We start from the raw sequence: 19,070 nt of genomic DNA on the forward strand, positions 1-19,070 counted from the left end.
GAGTGTCCCCTAATTTACTCCTTAACAAAGACTATCAAAGCAGAATGTATCTAGTGATTTATTACCCTAAACCAGCCCCATAAAAAACCTTCAGTCTTGACTAGTAAATCATTTACTGAGGTGCTTGCCCTGGATTTATATGTATTTCCTCACATCACACCTGTGATCCTTCCATCCAAGAGGGAGCCCATCAATGTCACACCTCAGTTAACGGGAGCAGTGGCTGGGTGATGTGAAGGCATCCCCCAAGTGCTGAATAGCTATCATCTGCCGTATTCTCAGCCCCTCCAAGGTCTACAGAGCAAACGGCCAGGTCTACTGACTGAACCTAGTTATCCCTATCACTAGAATTCCCTCCACCCTCCCGTGGCCAATCTCTGGGCCCAGGTTCTGGATATTTCATAGAATTAATTCTGGAGGACACTGACTAACCAGTGTGTGGGCTCTAGGAATGTGACAGGGAGGAATTGCTGATCACAACAGCCTTGCTGTCCTCCAACATGCCCTTGTTGGTGGTAGAAGGAGCTGAATTAGTGACGCAGGCAAGATGAGAGAGTAAAAACAGGGAATTGAGGGACTGTTACCCAATGGAAACCCATGTGTGTTTGACACAGCTCCGAGTGAACCAAGATGAACCCATGGAAGACTACCCTATGAAGGCAGAGGACGGCAAAGAGGAGGATGCCAGCACCGCCGCCCGGCGTTATGGGGTGGGGCAGACAAGCAAGGACCAAATGAGGACCAATGTTATCAATGAGATCATAAGCACAGAGAGAGACTACATCAAACACCTGAAGGACATCTGTGAGGTAACCAGGCTGTGAAAGGAGAGAATGAGGGGCATATAAAATGGGTGTGACCCAAATGCATGAACTGAACCCACTTCAGAAGGGAGAGATCCCCAACCCCCACCCTACTAAGCTGTCTTGTGCTCTTCTTCTCTCTCTAGCTGCAAACTACTTTTCTTCCCTTAAGAAAAGAACCCTCAGTTAGCAGAGTTGTCTCTCTGTCATATACCTTCTGCCTACCCCCTGTGTAATCACCGTGCATGTTCAGGAAATGGAGAATACTGATTCATTCCAGGAATATCCCAAATGCTCCTTTATTTGGAACACACAGAGGAGTCCTGATTAAATGTAATTAACTGAATTTCTCAAGCCAAGAAGACTAGAATACTAGCACCACTATATTCTTTATTAATAAATGGTGAGAGGTGGCATGATCAGAAATACCCACCTTCGTGCAAATCATATACTCACAGACCCAAACCGTGGGGACTGTTCGGCCTATTAGAGCATTCACTTCTGAACATGCTGAATATTCTGACATCTCCTTTCACAAGAGACATGCCATGTCTGAATGAATAAGTGATAATTGGTGATAACAGCTGATTGGTGAATTGCACTGAATAAGTGATAATTGGTGATAACAGCTTTGCATGGACATAGCACCTTTCCTCCCCAAACACTTCGCAAAATACATACCTAAAACACCACTGATCTGCAGCCTCCTCCAGGATGGAGGAAGGACGCCAACTGGGGAGAATCAGAGCACCCAACAGGGAAAACAGAGACAGTTTTATCTAAGGACTCTAGCATATTCAAGCCCAGATCCTCAGCTTGTGTAAAACAGCATAAATCCATCAATGGAGCTATGTCAATTTATACCAGCTGAGGATCTGGCCCTTTGGGTTTACCAGAGTATCTGGTACCCATACAGTCAGCTAGTTATTTACCGGAGAAGATCCTATAGGGCAGGTCGTACCTTTGAGCATGGGTTACGGTATCATCCAAGGCATGTTTCTGACTATGGTTTGATTTTCAGGTGTGCCATTTTTAGGCATGGTACCTTCAGAAATAGTAATAAAAGCACAGCAGACTCATACTAGAAAAGTATAGGGTTTTGCTCTAAAACCCACTTTCATTGACTCTAGTGGTCTGTGGACCAGGCCCTTGAGCAAGTACCCAACACCCCTTGAAAATCTGACTTCTTTCCAGGGTTACATTAAGCAGTGCCGCAAGAGGGCTGACATGTTTACAGAAGAACAGCTGAAGACAATCTTTGGGAACATTGAAGACATTTACAAATGCCAGAAAAAATTTGTAAAAGCTCTGGAGAAGAAATTCAATAAAGACCATCCACACTTGAGTGAGGTCGGCTCCTGCTTCCTGGAATATGTGAGTTGATTTACAGTGTCTACGTGGGAGAAGGCTAGTGGGCCAGATGTTAGCTGGGGTGGACCAGAAGAGAAGTCTGATATTTCTCTGATGGAATTTTTAAGCTTTAGGTTTTTTAGAATTAAATTTATAGCCCTTCTGGTTGCCAAGAAGACCTTCCCAATGTGACTCGCTAAAAAGCTGCCTTGCTGAGTGCAATACCTCTCCATTGGGGGTGAAAACTCTGTAGCCTAATGTTGCCATTTGCAGGCCAATATTTTAAGTGTTTCACTGCTGATCATTTCATCAGAAACATCCATCTGGGTAGGGGATAGAGTGGCCTGTGGGGTACATGGGATGTTGGACGCATCCTAGCCTGTCTGATAAGTAGCAATTACCATAATTTTTAATTGGCCTCGGCCAGGCAAACATATAGGACATGTATCAGATGGGCCTCTTCTCCCTAAGAGGAGACTGCGGGTTGGCATAATGGAAGTGGCCTGAGGGGCACTTGTAAATCCATCATTGAGCGTATAGGCCCACCAGGGAGAGAAGTATATCAGCGCACCTGGCAGTACCCACTACCAAAAGGCACTACTGCCAAGGCCAGGGTGAGGTGTGGAAGAGACTAGTGGTTGCCTACCAGGATAGGTGGGTGGAGTCCCTTTATTGTGAAGCAGTGTAGGTACTGTAGTTGTTTTGGGCAGAGGGGCCTGCAGTGGCTGAGATCTGCACTGTGCAGCATTTTCAGGCCCAGACTCTGATATGAGAGAGATGACTACTCGGGGTTGCCTTTTCATTCCCATCACAGCAAACAGAGTTCCAGATTTACTCCGAGTACTGCAACAACCACCCCAACGCCTGCGTGGAGCTGTCCCGACTCACCAAAGTCAACAAGTATGTCTACTTCTTTGAAGCGTGCCGCCTGCTTCAGAAGATGATCGACATCTCTCTGGATGGGTTTCTGCTGACCCCAGTGCAGAAAATCTGCAAGTATCCACTGCAGCTGGCTGAACTGCTCAAATATACCAACCCCCAGCACAGGTAGGTGCAACATGTTGGGGAACGGCTTAGATGCACATGGGAATGGGCAATTTGAGAACAGTTGTCTCAGAGTTACAGAAAAAGGATACTCGTGGTAGCTGTATGTTATATTCACAGTTGTTTAGCGTGCCCTCTTACCAGATAGATCCTTTTCTATTAGGCAAACACTGAGCTTTCTCTACCTGTGTAGTAGGTACCACCCTACTGTTTGATCAGTATCGCGTTCACTTCCTTATTTGAGCCCCAAGAGTGATATTAGCACAGCCAATAGGCCTCAACGGTCAATTTTTGCTTCCTTTGCTGGCTGTGCAGGAGCACAGCACAAAATGCTGTAGGTCCTACCAAAACAGAGGCTGTTTTTATGGGAATCTGAACAAAGCCTGAGTTAGAAGTATCATGTCTGAAAGGATGGGTTCTTTGGCCAGAATTAGCCAGGCTGTCTGAACAGCTGGGCTGTGACTGATACTGCAGGGTATGAGGAGAGTAGTGGACTTGGCCTGCTGCTGTCCTATGGCCCAGTGGATTCATAGTGAGCACAGACACTCACCTTCAGGTATCTAGCCTGCCCTCCCTGCCTGCAGGAACTGTGTACTGTTATGGAGATCTTCTCCATAGCATCAGGGGGCATGCACAGTTCATATATTAGGTCTGGGCTGCTTCAGCGCCCTCGCATAGTCAGCCCCCAGCTTTGAAACCCGTTCCTGGGACACACTGCATGGGCACGTTTGTTCCATGTTTTCGATTTTATGGAGTCAGGGTAATAAGCTTAAAAAATACCCAGCTACCTGTTTAGGACCAGATCCTCAGTTGGTGGGAATCACTGCACTTAAAATGTCTTCAGTGGGGCTATGCAAATTGCTAAGGATGTGGCCCTTTGGCTCTAAAGAACTTTCCCTAGGGCATCATAACAATTTTAAGGCACGGCAAACTTGGGGCCTGTGTTTTTAAACAGAATCTCTTTACAGTTTTGACAGAATCTATTCAAATTCTCATAGTGCAACCATCGATCAACTGTTTTTTTAAGGAATCACAGTAAGAGGAACATATTTGTGCCTAATAAAATGTGTCCCTAAATAATGCACCTGGTATAACTAGAGTTACACAAATAAACCTGACAATCTGTATTGGAGGAAAGTGATCATAGTGACACACTGTGAATTGAGCTGGACTTTCAAGTTCCTAATGACCACACTGCTGTTTCTCAGAATTACTTTATGTGTGTGTCTTATTAAATTTTTAAACACAGTGTAGTGAAACTAAGTATATCTGGAAGGGAGTACATGGCACAGTGGGTGCTCTGAGATTTTAGAAATGGTGTGTGAGGCAAGACACTCCAGCCCTCTTCTTCCAGGGCTAGTTTGAACACTAAGTCCCAGAGGAAGTGAGTGAGATGGGGGTAGCAGATGGTGTGTGGGTTGGTTGGGGGAAATTCTGTCCTACCCTCCTGTTTGAAAGGGACCCAAGCATTTCTAAATGGTCTTGCCCCATGCCTGACAATTAAAACTTTCAAATTTAATGGCATGAAAACATTGTGACTTTAACAATTTCACTTAAAGAATAGTTTGCTCCTGCTGGGTCAGAGTTTCAGATACTCGGCGCTCACCATTCGGGCCTGGCTTTCCAAAGAACTCAGCTCCTTTCAAAATCTGACCTATTTTCATGCCTAAATGGGAGATGAGTTCTTCTGAAAACGTGGTCCACAGGGCTCTTTGTGTGACATTCTCCAAATGCTTTAGAAATACAACACAAGTGAGTGGCAGAACCAGAAATGGAACCCAGATTTCCAGCTCTGTGCTCCAGTTCACTAGACTCTAGTGTTGCAGCACTTTTGGATTCCCGTCTGCTCATGTAGGCATGCCTAACGAAATCTGTTTCACCCTAGGGATTTTAAAGATGTTGAAGCTGCCTTAAATGCCATGAAGAACGTTGCTCGACTGATCAATGAGAGAAAGAGGAGGCTGGAGAACATAGACAAAATTGCCCAGTGGCAGAGTTCCATAGAGGACTGGGAGGTGAGGGGACTCAAGTGCCCCACAAAGTGAATGGGGCCCCCAAGTGATTATTTTATATGGCTCACTAGCCCAATCACATTCTGTCACACTCATGCTTGTTGATTCACCTTCTCCTGATAGGGATGGAGGAACTCTGAAAGACCTGAGCTAGCCTGATACCCTTCTACAGCTTTGTACAGCTCTCTGGGTGCTGTTTACCATCCGTCCTTGCTCTTTGCAGAAGGAAATTGGCACAGCTGCTTACTGAAATTCCAATAAATCATTTACTGTTTGAACAATTTTCAAGCATTACTGAGGCAGGCAGACTTGGCATCTAGTATTCTAAATGATATCTATGAGAGGGTTACCAGGCCCTGACAGATAAAATGGCATCTGAATTTTCCTATAGTATTTGTACATGCTCAGAAAAACTCTTTTTAAAACCAGCTTTATTTATTTATTTATTTTTAAGATAAACAAAACTGCCTGTTTTCTAGAGCTGAACAAATGTATTTTGATTAAGTTATCCTTCCCCCCCCCCATCAGCTGGTGTAAACTAACGTAGCTCCTCTGAAGGCAGAGGATTTGGCTCAGAATATCTACTGTGAGCAGCTGATGCAGATCTGGCAAATGGGGCTGAATTCATAACAAAATTTCCTTTTCTGCACATGCCCAGCCAAATTGGTGCTGAATGGATGTGAGAGGGACAGCATCCCTCACCCTGATGGGAGTCAGGGATTGTGCTCCAGTGTTGTGATGGAATGAGATCATGCTGTGGTAACTGGGTCTACAGATTTACCCTAATTGAGAGCTCAATTGTAAAATAGTGTGTTTACGTTCATAAAATGTCACAATAACCTAGAACAACAAATATTGATGGGAAAAGGTGTAACAGGAAAACAGACTGAATCAGTCCAAATAAAAAGGCCTCCTGATATAACTCAAGGAGTGTGTTTAGAGAAGTGTGCAACCAGAAATCAGTGAACCAAAATTGGTGTGTCAGAAACTAGGCCTAACTGGTGGACAAAATAATGAGGGGATGTACTATCCACCCATAACTCCCTTTCAGAGGTCCCTAAAGAAAAAGATGTTGTGGGGAAATTGGCTACTGGAGCAAGTTTTACCATCATGGCTGCTACTCCCCACCATCTCCTGGGACCCTGAGCCTTCATCATCCTGATCCTGGAGATGCCCTGACAGGCCAGGGAGAGTGACCGAGGGGATGTCACCACCACTGCCAGCTCCAGCTGAATCCCAAACACCACCTGAGATGAAACAGGATTGGACTTTAACAGCAGCAGCAGAAGCTCCAGCTCATCTCCACTAACTTCTTCTCTCTTCCCCAAAAGGACAGTTATGACCATCCTTGATGCTATCTAAGAGATGTCAGACAATGGGGCTTTTCCTTCTAAAAACTCTCTCCAGCTAAAGGGAAAGAGAACAAGAAATCTTGTTAAAATGAAAGCCTTACTTAATGCTTTATATTTCAACCGCTTTAACTGTTTTTCCTTCTTCTCTATGTCTTTAATGAAAGCCTAAGGATTTTTAATGGTGTGTTTGCCATAGTACTACGCAGGCAGAGGTCTCTGCATACCAAACCCTGAACCTTGTTTAATGCTGTTGAGTGTTGGACAGTGACTGGGTTATGTTAACACCTTTGGCCCATTTATTCCATCTAAGTTCATACAACAGCCCTCTCGCCTTTTTCACTCCATCCACATTCACAGAGAAGGCCTGCATCCAGGACGCACCAATTTTGGTTCACTGATTTTTGGTTGCACATTTCTCTTGTTTACCAAGCATAATCTTAACACACTTCTTGAGTTATATCCAGAGGCCTTTTTGTTTGGAGTGATTCAGTCTGTCTCCCCTTTGCACCTTTTCCCATCAACATTTGTTGTTCTAGGTCATTGTGACATCTTATGAACTTTCACCTCAGATCCAGGACGGTAAAGATAAAGGACCACACTATTTAACCAGTCAAGCCCAGGCGCTCAAGTCAGCTTGAATTCTTGTGATTCTTGGTACAAACTGACATGCTCTTTGTGGTGCTGCTGCCGCCACCAGGGTGAAGACGTCCTAGTCAGAAGCTCAGAACTCATCTATTCTGGGGAATTAACCAGAATCTCCCAGCCTCAAGCGAAGAGCCAACAGAGAATGTTCTTTCTCTTTGATCACCAGCTGGTCTGCTGTAAGAAGGTAACTTGAGGAGCCTGTCTCTACCTCTGTTAATTGATATGTCCACTGAAGTCAAATCCCAGCTCAGTTCAGTTTTACTTTTTACTTTCCCCTCCCCAGAATATTTTTAAAGAAAGTCAGTACGTAGGTTGGTAGGCTTAAGCTAGACATGTTGGTCTATCAGTCAGGGGGCTGGGGTGGTTTATGTGCATACACAGCAATTTTTTCCTACCATGCTGGTCTACTGTGCACTTGATTGCAGATGATAAATGGAAGTAGCAGGCTCTTGGCAGGCAGGTCTCTTGCAGTGAGAGAGGACAGCTGGGCATTGGCTTTTGTAGGATCAGTATGAGGCTTAAAATCAAATGCGTCAACATTGCCATCATTATTTTCGCTCTCCTCTAAAACGGTTGTCATCAGCAGGAATTTAGGGCCAGATTACTGAAATGGTACTCAGAAGACAAATATGGCTGTGGCTGTATACCTAACTTCCAGCTCAATTAGTTTGGATATGTTGCTCTCAGAGGGAAAGTGTGGTGTGCTACTAACCCAAGGAGATGGCCTATTTAAATAACAGGAGGGATCACAGGACTTAAAACTGTCTGTCTTCCCTTTAGGGGCCAGAGCCAAAGCCCACTGAAGTCAATTAGAGTCTTCCATTGGCTTTGGCTTAGGCTCTAAGTGAGGATGGAACAAGACATTTCACTTGGGGTCCTGCCTTTTGGCACTTTCCCCTGGATGGGCTGTATTGAAAGATCAGTTTTGTATTTTGTTCAGGGGAAGCACAATGTGCCCTCCCCATATGTTGTTCTTTATTGAAAGCTCTTTCGGAGTTGGAGCTAATTCACAGGCCTGATTTTCAGGGTTGCTGAGCTCTCCCAGCTCCAGGTGATGTCAAAGAGCTCAGCACCACTGAAAGCCAGGCCCCCACATCAGTAGGCCAAGCATCACTTGGCTTGTTTTCATTGGGAATGCTGGCTTGTCACAGCTACACGTGTAAGTGCAAAGACTCAGCTGTGGTTGTGGCCTAGTGCGGAGGAACTTTCTACAGCACGTCAAGTGACCGCACCAAAGCTTTTCACTGAGCACATGACCCCCTTCACTTTACCCACGATTCCTTACTCCAAGTGGCTTAAACTAATGAGGGCCTTGCCTCGGACACTAGAGCTGGCTGTATTTTTCACCAGTGACGTTAGCAGGAAAATCCAATCCTGCATTGCGTGGCTTCTTGAGATAGATTGTGGGGGCCAAATCCTGCTCCATTACACTGTCTGAAATCTGGAGGAACAACGTCGACTAGTTGTCTGGCTTCGTAAGTAACCAGAGTCACCGTGTCAGGGCAGTGACAGGAATCTGAGCTTGCCTTTCAGACATTGTGGGAAAGTGACAGTGAATTACAGAAGCACTCTAGTGCAGTTGACAGTAGTGCAGTACATATTATCACACTGCTGTAAGTATAGTCCTGCCCAGACACATGGTCCATCAGCTACAGAAACCATTCCTGGGCCCCACCTGCTTGTTATAAGACTGCAGCCAGCATCAGAAAGCGAGTTCCAAAAAGCCACAGTCAGGGCGAAGAGGCCTAGGTGTCATTGCTTTTTCCCATAAGGCAGTAGTGCTCATCAGCAAGGTAATGGGTCGTCTGTTGTGGCTAGGAAGAGAAAGGAAGTGTGTGCGTGGAAATTGGATATAGTTGCAATGAAAATAATCTCTTCCAGGATCTCCTGCGCCGGGACATCCTCTATTATAAGAGTCGGATCAACATGGATGACATGGAAATAGTGGATGTGGAGGATGGGAAGGATAAGGACTTCAATATCAGTGTTAAAAATGCATTCAAGCTGCTCTGCAGGGACCCTGAAGAAGTCCACTTATTCTGTGCGAAAAAGCCTGAACAGAAACAGCGCTGGCTCAAGGCATTCGAGAATGAAAGGAAACAGGTTCAGCTTGACCAGGAAACTGGTATGGAAAGGCTGTCTGTCTAGCAGGGCCGTCCATCACACTGAACACAAATATGTGAAAATGCAATACATGCCCCTCTGGCCCATGGCTGGGCTGCAGATGTATATATTTTGCATGATGTTTCTTTTCCCCTCTGCTCATCACACAAAGAATAGAGCAGAGAGCAAGCCGTGAAATGAGGTCTTAGGGAGCTGCTAAAATCTTTTGCTTAGCCTGCTTGAACCATTAAATAGAAAGGTATGCTAGTTTTCAATTATTCTTCCCATTGGCAGGGTTGGAGACAGACTCGTCAATAGCCCAGCACAAGATCGATCCAGGATTCTATACATGACCACATGTTCTCTAGGGGGCAAATTCAGCTCACCATTTTTATACTTGGTCTAATGTGACTAGGGCCACACAAGCAGGGCCAGCCCAGTGTGCCAAGAGTGCAGGCCATATGGTAAGCTGCCACTGACCATGCTAACCAAGGAGGCAGGGAGAACTGAGTGGGGGCGTAGCTGCCACAAAGTGAGGCACACGTTGCGTCTTGCAAAAAATTGGCAGAGCACCCTGTGCAGCATACACTCTCCCGCAGCGCCGGGGCCAATTCTGGCTGAATTCTACCCAGAATGTGTCCCGGGGCTCCTGCGGCAATGTAGACCCCAATATGGAGCTGTGCCTGAAGAGCACAATCAAATCCATAGTGATGTGTTCATCCTCACACTTCCCTCTTCTGATCTGTGCGTGAGCCCTGCTGTTTGTTGGAGGAACTAGGTGGAGCCCTAAGCGGTACAGCTGCTAAGAGATTCGGTTTTGTCTTTAAGGTTTTTCAATCACAGAGGTGCAGAAGAAGCAGGCGATGCTGAATGCCAACAAACAGCACCACACCGGAAAGCCTAAGGGTGAGTGTGGCCCTTTCTTTTTCTCCTAAGCACATGAGTACCTCTAAAAGTACTGACTTCAAATAAGCTTGGCTGATCAATGCATTAATTGCCCCCTCCCCCAGCTCGTTCATCTTTGGGAGCTTGGTAAGTGTTACTCTTCTCCTACCACTGTGTGGGGGGGTAGGTTTTAAGATCTTTATTCCAGTGGCACAGGGGTCACTTGGTATGGTGGAGAAAAAAACTGGGCAGGGAAATGAATGAGAAGCAATTGCCCCTGTTTTAGCAATAGCCATTCTAATTTTCTGTCACTCTGGGTTTATGGAGCCTAGGAACAAACTTGATCAAAATGAAGAGTAAAAAATACAAGCTGTAAATCGGATCAGCACATACAGTTTGGAAAACAAATATTTTAGTAAAGTCACGTTTAAATAAAAATCCAGATTCACCGATAAACATGCCTCCCTATTAAGCAATCTGAGCTCGTCAATAAACAGGTGAGCAATGTTTCAGCGTAACTTCCCAGTGACGGTATTTTTGTTTATAACAATATTTACAGTTAGTTATTCCACGGGTTAAGGTAGAATTTCAGTATTAAATAAAGAACACAGTGTTAATTCTGATTCCAGTAGGAGTCCATAGCTAAACACAATGCTAAGGAATCTCACATTGACTGTAGACCTTGAAAATAAATCAGACCCTAGTGCCATCCAGTCAATAACCCCTCTTAGCTGGATGGGAGACGTGACTTGTCACAAACTTTGATCCAGCTCCCTACTCATACTGTTAAGAGGGAAGTGCCTAAGGATTTCCACTGGTTGGTCTTGTTCCACTGGGGTTGAACAGGAACGCTAAAGATGGAGGTGACTAACACCTCACTAACTGCCTACTACCACATTGAGAGCTATTGTCTCCTAGGTGAACTAGGAAATGCAGTGTTATGGGCATGTAATATTTTTGCTGGATCAGGCCCTTCATCACTGACTGATGAGAAAGAAAATACAGAGAAAGAGTCATAACAAGGAAATAGGATCCTGGTGAAATTAATTGAACTATCCCCAAGCTGTGGAAATTACTCAGCACTGTATTTTTCTATTGCTTCCCATTATATGGAAATTTTCCCTGAACAAGCTGATTTTATTGCATGTGATTAGTGTCAATCAAGTGACAATAACGATGCTCTCGGACAGGCCAGCTGGTAGGCTCAGAGTGGTGGGAAATTGCAGGACAGTCCCCAGCAGCTCTCACGAGGTTGAAGACTTGGCAGCCTTAGCTAGGCCAGTGAGATTCAGCAACCCAATATTTCCTGGCTACAAGGGTCATTCTGTGTGTCTAATCATTGGTTCATTTTCCAAAACCCGTAGTGTAGTTCAAGGTAGCTAAATACAATTGGCAGCTTCTGCTTATGAGACTGTTGGATGGCATCTGGCTGGAGACTGGAATCCCCCTCTCAGCCCTAGAAGCCAGGTCTCCAAGCAATTTGAATGGGGCAGCTTGCAGGAATAATGACGAGGAGTTTTAGGGGAACTCCTGGGGAAGTGAAAAGGGATGTCTAGGTTGAGGTCTTTGGGGCAGGGACATTCTCTCTGTATGTTTGTGTGGTATTTGGCACAATATTGGTGCTATCACAATAGAACAGTTAATTAAATACCCGCCCTTTGCTGTACATGGGGATAGGCTAGATGCAGATGATGTGTTCTTCAGTAGTGTCTGTAGGTACCAAGGACAGAAAGCAGCAGCCTAACAAGGGAGGTTTAGCAGTAGCCGAAGGGAGAATGAGCTCTATGAGTTGCAGGGAAGTTTCCCCTCCTTATGCCTGTCCTGTCCTTCATCATGGATGCTACCTCCAGGCGAAGATTCACATAACCGCCCTGAGAAACCAGACTTTGTGGCAGCACTCCCTCTACTGTAGCTTGCCAAGGAATTCAGTCTCTTACCTTTCTATGGTTCCTCCAAAGGCGACTGTTTAACCCTGGGTACTGGGAGGGGAATTAAACACAAGCTGGCAGTTTATTGCACAACCCTGCAAAAATCCGAGGACAGTTTGGCTGTAACCTAAACTTGGAGCCGGATATTGCCAAGTATCATGGGAGTTTGGAAACAGGAGCCGGATCCAGTTGGCATAGGCTGCCCAGTCTCTCTCTGGTGCAGCGAACCAAGGCCCGATCTACACCGAAAACTTAGGTCAACCTAGCGAGGTTGCTCAGGGATGTGTAAAATTCACCCGAAAGAAGTAGTTAAGCTGATCTGAGCCCCATTGTAGACAGCACTAGGTTGAGGAGGAATTCTTTTGTCAACCTAGCTACTGCCTCTTGGATTAACTACAGCGATGGAAAAACCGCTTCCATTGTTATACTGTGACACTACGGCTGCAGTGCCGTAGCTGTGCCATTATAGTGTTTGTGGTCTAGACAAGCCCCTAACTCCAAACACTACTGAACCCCCAGGGCTTCCAAATCCAGATCTATATCTAAATGCTGTGGACTGGGCCCACTGTTCACTAAGACTTTGCAATGTTTAAACATTTACAAATACTTGCATATTTACAACCTGCCACACAGCCCTGGCTAACGTGCACAGGTATGGGTCAGTTAACCAGTCTCCCAAGCATTCAGAATTGGGTTCTGTTTAAGTTTGTCAGCAGTAGAGCACTGTAATGGCATGTCTACACTGCAAAGAAAAATTCGTGGCAGGCCCGTACCAGTTGACTTGGGCTTGGGCTTTGGGGCTGTTTCATTGCAGTGTAGACTTCCAGGCTCGGGCTGGAGCCCGGGTTCTAGGACCCTGCGAGGTGGGAGGGTCCCAGAGCTCGGGTTGTATCTTGGAAGTCTACACTGCAAATGAAACAGCCCTGAGAGCCCAAGTCGGCTGGTACAGCTTGCTGAGGGTTTTCCTTTGCAGTGTAGACATCCCTTAAGTGTCAGGCTTTGTCCTCGCATTGCTGAGCGTGGCTGCAGGCAACAGTCTGAGGGCATGTGAGCAGCTCTGAATTCCAATCAACATTTGGGGCACTCCCAGACTATTGGCTTAATCCCGGAACTGCCTTTGAGGTTAGATAACTCAAAACAGAGTCATCTGTAACTGGCTATTACTTATTATGGCTAACTCTGCCTCCGCTTTGAGAATGACTGTGTGGGAATCAGCCACGGGACTGTATCAGTCTAATGTTTGCTCTTCCCTGTCTCATTGTCTTAACAGCTGTCACCAGGCCCTACTATGACTTTCTGATGCGCCAGAAGCACCCTACCCTGCCTACCAATCTCCCCCAGCAGCAAGTCTTCATGCTGGCAGAGCCCAAGCGCAAGCCCTCGAACTTCTGGCAGAACATCAGCAGGCTGACGCCCTTTCGGAAGTGAGGGGCAGCCCCCTATTTGTGCCTGAATCCCTTCTGAGAAAGCACTTTAGCCATCAGTTCCAGCTGACGGACCCCCGGCTCTTCCACCCCTCTGTCTGCAAAGGATGGCGCATGCTCCTTCCTTCCCTATTTATTCTGCAGACTGACTGTACTTGAATGGGTCCGAAGTGGGACACTTGCGTGTTTTTGTGCCGGTCGAAGTGAGCCATCCCTGCACAACGCTCGGGAGCCATACAAACCCCCAGGAAGAGATCACGACAGGACTAATAGCCTGAACTATTTTTCATCTTACCCTTGTTGTCAGCTGCATCTTGACCCAGTCCTCCCAGCTGTGAACATTATTGCTGTCTGACAACTGCCAGAGAGACTCTGGCCTTCAGCCAACACGGCTGCCCACACAGAGATGGCAGTTTGTCCATTCCAACACCTGCCTGCTTGGTGTCTACTGAGCATGCTCAGAACCATGGTTCATTGTTGCTGATGTGATGCACTTTTGGGGGGACTAAACCCTTCCTTTCAGTGCCCCAATCCCCGAGTTCATCTTCAAAGAAATGATCTTACTACATGGACTGATTAGCCTTTACTGGCACTCAGAGAAGGCAACAATGATATCGCTGTGCCCTTTTTCTTTCCCTGAGGTCAACACACCGCCGAACCATAGTCCGGTAAATGGTGCCAATCAAACCCACAGCATGAGTGAAGTACACGCAGCTTGCAATTGCGTTGATTTTCTTTGAGTTATGTAAAAAAAATGAGTTAGGGAAAAATGTGCCTAAAATAAGTACTGTTTTTAGCTCCTTAGACTTTTCCCACCGTCACCCTGCCATATTTCCTGGCCAATGAAAATGCTAAACGTTTGTAATGTGTTTATTTATGGCAAATACAGAACTGTGTATTTTGTAAGTTTGTAATCAGTCCCGTCAGATGTTGTTAACTTGATGCCTGTTTCGTCTGTCTTTCTTTTTTTCTGTTAACAAAAAACAAAGGCCAATATTTGCAAACTTAATCCCTTTAAGGTAGGGTCCTAACTCCACAGCTGAGCACCTTCATACAAAATGGATGGATTTTTCCAAACCAGAGAATACATCCAAACCCCTCATATCAAGGTGTATTCCAGGTTGCCTGCACCTTTGAAAAAAGAAATCAGGCCATTTATAAGGTGCCTAACTGTGGAATTGAGAGTTTAGCAATAGGCATGCAGGTTTGTAAATTGTGGACAAAAAGAATTCATTTAATCCGTGGTTAGTAAAAAGAAAGATTCGCCTTACAATAGTGAAAGAGTTAGAAGCCATAAGGACTGAATTCCATAGCTTAGGAGAAGTTGTGGGTGGTTGGAAGGAAAACACCCATTCGTTCCAGTGCGTTGCTATTGTGAGTAAGCACTAACTGTCTGCAAAGCTCAGAGTTCCAATGTTTGCTGATACTGTAGCTGACTGAAGTCTGGTTATCCAGGGATATCTGAATTCAGTAGCATGTACAAAGTCATTCTTGCACTATATCTTTCCCCTCACCAGGGGCTACATTTAGTTTCATAAAGAAACTTGTAAAAGTGACTTACAGCCAGTGTTTGTGTCTTACGCATACATGTCTGTCGGTGTGGTCCTCGTTCGGCCTCCTCACAATCCTAGCTGCTTGTTCTCCTTGCTACATAGGTGGCCATGTGTCACTAGAGGCCACTCTGGAAGTGGCATCTTTCAAAGTCCTCCTGGGGATGGCATATCTGTCAAGAGATACAGAGGAGCCTGGAAATATGCTAGTTGGTTGGAATTGAGTGCTCAAGGCTGCCAGTGGAATTAAAGGCCATCTTCCAAATTCCTGTCCTATCCCTTGATAGGTTACAGCACTGAATTTCCTGACATCAGCCGGGCACTTCAAAGCAAGTGCATCATTCGTGATGGTCCATTTCCTATTGATACGTTTTATTTAAATAAGTGGCAGTAGATGCCTTAGCCCTGGATTTCTGTTTTGCCTCTCACTCCTGTGAGGAATGAGATGGGAACATTGTTCCAAGATGTAAAAAATTGCCTAAGAGAGCTTATATGTAGCCATGCAGCAGCTGTATAGCCCAGTACAGAGACTGTCATGGGGCGTGGCCTTTCCGTGAACTTGATGCAAAGGTCACCACCCTTTGTAATTGCAGACACACGCGCAATTTCCTCAGGTCCAGGAGATCCTTATTTTGCAATCCTTTCTGTGAAAGTTGAGCTTTTCAGCTGAAGGACAGATCTCTGCACAAGGTAATTTTTCCGAGTCATGGGGAAAGCGTAAGGTTTAAATACCATGAAAGAGCCAAATTTCAAAAGGGTCCTCAAAACTGACCTTCTGATTGTCTGGGCAACATTGCAGCAATGCAATTAATTGCAGGGCCATAGTCTGTCACTTTTGCAAATGCATCTTTAACTACAGGTAAACAGGTCCCTTAGAAAACTTTACTATATTCAGAATAACATCCTCTGATGACTACTGGTGTGAACAAGCATTCCTTTTCATACTTGTTTGTAGTGTTGCTGTAGCCGTGTTGGACCCAAGCTGTGAGACACACATGGCAGGGGAGGTAATAGCGTTTATTGGACCTAACTTGATTATGACACTCTGGTTACCTTCTCCAGACCTGAGGAACAACTCTGTGAAGCTCAAAAATGTGTCCCTTCCACCAAAAGAAGTTGATACAAGGAGATGTTACACCTCACCCACCTCGTCTCATTTCTTTTAATAATCAACTAACCTAAGCTTACTGCAGGAAATATTTAATTTACTAATGCTTTGGCCTTTTGCTTCTCTTGGTTGCAGTACCTGACGATAGTCTTCCTGCTGGTTTCCTCTTGCCCATCCAACTTTGTACTCCGACTTGCTATGGGAACCAGAACCAAGCAAGCTACAGCCACGTCCTAACACCAGGGCCATCTGCTTGGAGCATGCATGGGTTCACTGGCCATGAATGGACGTGGATTTTTTCCTCAGCCAGCCACTCTGCTAGAACCCAGGCATAGACTTGGCCCCTTAGCAAAGACTTGCTGAGAAGAAATGTCTGTGCCAGCAGTTAGAGGCCTAAAAATGGATTTACCACTGGCCCGCCTTTGTTCAGAGTAGGTCTAGATGGCATACTGATGAAAACACCAGCAGCCAGTGCTGCTGCTGTTGAATGCTTAAGGCTAGTATGGCTTTTACTGAGCCTGTCTCTACATAAGCCAAAATCTGAAGCGTTATTCACTATTAACTTGCCCTAAGGACAACTAATGTGATCCAGCCTCAGGCTTTTGAGTACATTGTAGACTGTGAACATGCATGCGTAGGCCCTGTCTACGTTAGGCCCTGTCTACATTTTCTAATCATGTTTCATGGTTGCTTACACAGGTACCCCTGAGTTAGCAACCTAGGAGGCGCTCACGGAGCTGGGCTGCTGCACGGTTTCTTTTAAAAAGCGTGTCCTGAGTAGGCCTCACGACTGTGGTACTAAACACACTGACAGCAGCCTAACACCAATCAGACCTGTTCAGCACTGGCTTACCTGAGATGGTGTTAAAACCTGCAGCCATCACACTAGGGCCCCTAACGTTGCTAACACTGGTGGAGCTGAAGAAGCATTCGCAATGGTATTTTCAGTGCATGTTCCCACAGAGCCTACGGCTGGCATGATTACAAACCCTGTTAAGAAGCTGGGCTAGACTGTATCTACACTAAACCCTCCATCATTGTTACCACTGGTAGAGGTGAATTATGTAGATACCCCAGACTACTACAGCCACATTAGAAATTGGCTTTCAACATGATCACAAGTCCCTGTAGGGTGGGGGCCTGAAAAATGCGACTTCATCCTAACATTTTGAACCACTCATCATTTGCCTTGGTAACAATCCTTTCCTCTGGGGTTAGTGCTCTGCCTGCTGCTTTATCACGGCAATAACCATGTTACTGCTGCACTGAGCTTCATCTATGACATACAAGCTTCCAATGGATGTCACATGAGTCATCGTTCCCCACACACGTACTGCCTTTGGGGTTCACATGGCTAGGGAGCTGAATCACATTATAGCAATGGAATTACTCACAGAAATCAGGATTGTAGAAAAGGGCCCTTTATCCAACAATTAGAAGAGGAGTCATGTTGATCTCCCAGTTCCCTAGCTCGTTTAACTGAGCTGATGGTGATTTCCTGCCTTGAAGCATCCTTGCAGCATTTAGCTTGCCACACTTCACGGGATTATCACAGCCAGAGCTGGATTGTGTTGCAGAAAGATTCAGCTTGACAGATGGCACTGTTCTTTTTCTGTTTACCCTTCGTGTCTGCATCTCTTCCCCTTTCCCTCCAGCCCCCGCAATATGTCTGTTTTGATTGGCCAGGAAGAAAATAGGTTGGCATATAAGTGATGATTTTCTGATCATGACTGTTTCATAATACATAGTCTGGGGAGCTGGTTTGGCCTGGTTTTAAACTCGGTTTTAATTTCTAAAGCCAGTCAGCCTTGGGATGTAGGCTAACTTCGTACACTGGTATAAGTAGCGGTAATTCCACTGAAGTATAGAACCAGTCTAAGGGAGAGGAAGAGTCTTGAAAAAACAATTTTTTAAGTGACTTGCTTTCCTATTGTCCTCATAGACATAATCTGAAGAGTTTTAACTGTTTTACCTGTCTTGGTTCACACCTAGTTAGTGCACACTACAACTATTTGTGACAAGAATCCTTTTCTAGACATCTCTTTTCTAATAGATGCCAAGATAGATTAGTGCAGCCAAATGCTATCCCTTTTTATGTATTGTATTGAGTACTTGTAATTTATTTCTGGTAGAGAGGAGTGTTCTGCTTAATTGTCTGCTGTCACTGATAATATTTAAAGAGTTCCTTCAGCTGTAATTTTAGCCTTGTAAGAAACATCAAAGACTAGAGGCTGACCTCAGTTTAAGCCTAACATTAGGGATACATATTGGTTACATTGAAGAAGACGGGAGCTTTGCCGTTGAGTAGAATCAGAGTTTAGCTCTATATTCAGTGGAGTTCCAGCACTGATAATTGTATGACTGAGACAAGGATTGGACTCATTTTTTTCCCACGATTTCTTCCCATGCACCAACATGTGTATATATGATATAGCAAATTCACATAGCAGCTAATGGATAGAAAGCAGTTTACATGGGCAGAATTTAGCAAGTAACTGTCAACCCCATGTCTTCTTTTATATCCCGTAATAATTCAGTGTTCTCTAATCATACAAGACCTATTCCTTCATGAATGGACCATTGTGTTATCAGATACCTATGTATGAAATAGACTGGTTTGCTATGATTAAAGTCAGAAATTTTCTCCTGCATTATTGGGTAAAGGTCAAAAATCACACAATCATCCACATTCTCAAGGTGAGTTTTATTTTCTCCTCCCATGCCGGAGCCTGATACTTGGGTAGGAGTTATCATTCAATTTACTGCCAACTGGGGGGGAGGGGCGAAGTGTTTGTATATACCCAGCAGATTTCAGAACATTATCTACTTTCTTAACAGTGGAACATGTTTTCTAGTGTATCAGCAA

The 19,070-nt window shown here is 45.1% G+C and overlaps 1 protein-coding gene across 1 annotated transcript in view; it reads left to right on the forward strand.

Annotated features, from left to right (window-relative positions):
- The window catches only part of ARHGEF4 (Rho guanine nucleotide exchange factor 4), a 331,988-nt gene extending 313,133 nt beyond the window's left edge, over window positions 1-18,855 (forward strand). The window contains 9 exon segments of the mRNA XM_073360097.1: window positions 615-809; window positions 1,998-2,177; window positions 2,968-3,200; window positions 5,083-5,212; window positions 7,259-7,390; window positions 9,088-9,331; window positions 10,138-10,215; window positions 13,393-13,490; window positions 13,493-18,855. Coding sequence (XP_073216198.1) covers window positions 615-809; window positions 1,998-2,177; window positions 2,968-3,200; window positions 5,083-5,212; window positions 7,259-7,390; window positions 9,088-9,331; window positions 10,138-10,215; window positions 13,393-13,490; window positions 13,493-13,705 — 1,503 coding nt within the window. The 3' untranslated portion in view covers window positions 13,706-18,855.
- Window positions 18,856-19,070: the final 215 nt, after the last annotated feature.

Source organism: Lepidochelys kempii, chromosome 9 (genome assembly GCF_965140265.1).
Source record: "Lepidochelys kempii isolate rLepKem1 chromosome 9, rLepKem1.hap2, whole genome shotgun sequence".
In the NCBI taxonomy this organism is placed as follows: domain Eukaryota; kingdom Metazoa; phylum Chordata; order Testudines; family Cheloniidae; genus Lepidochelys; species Lepidochelys kempii.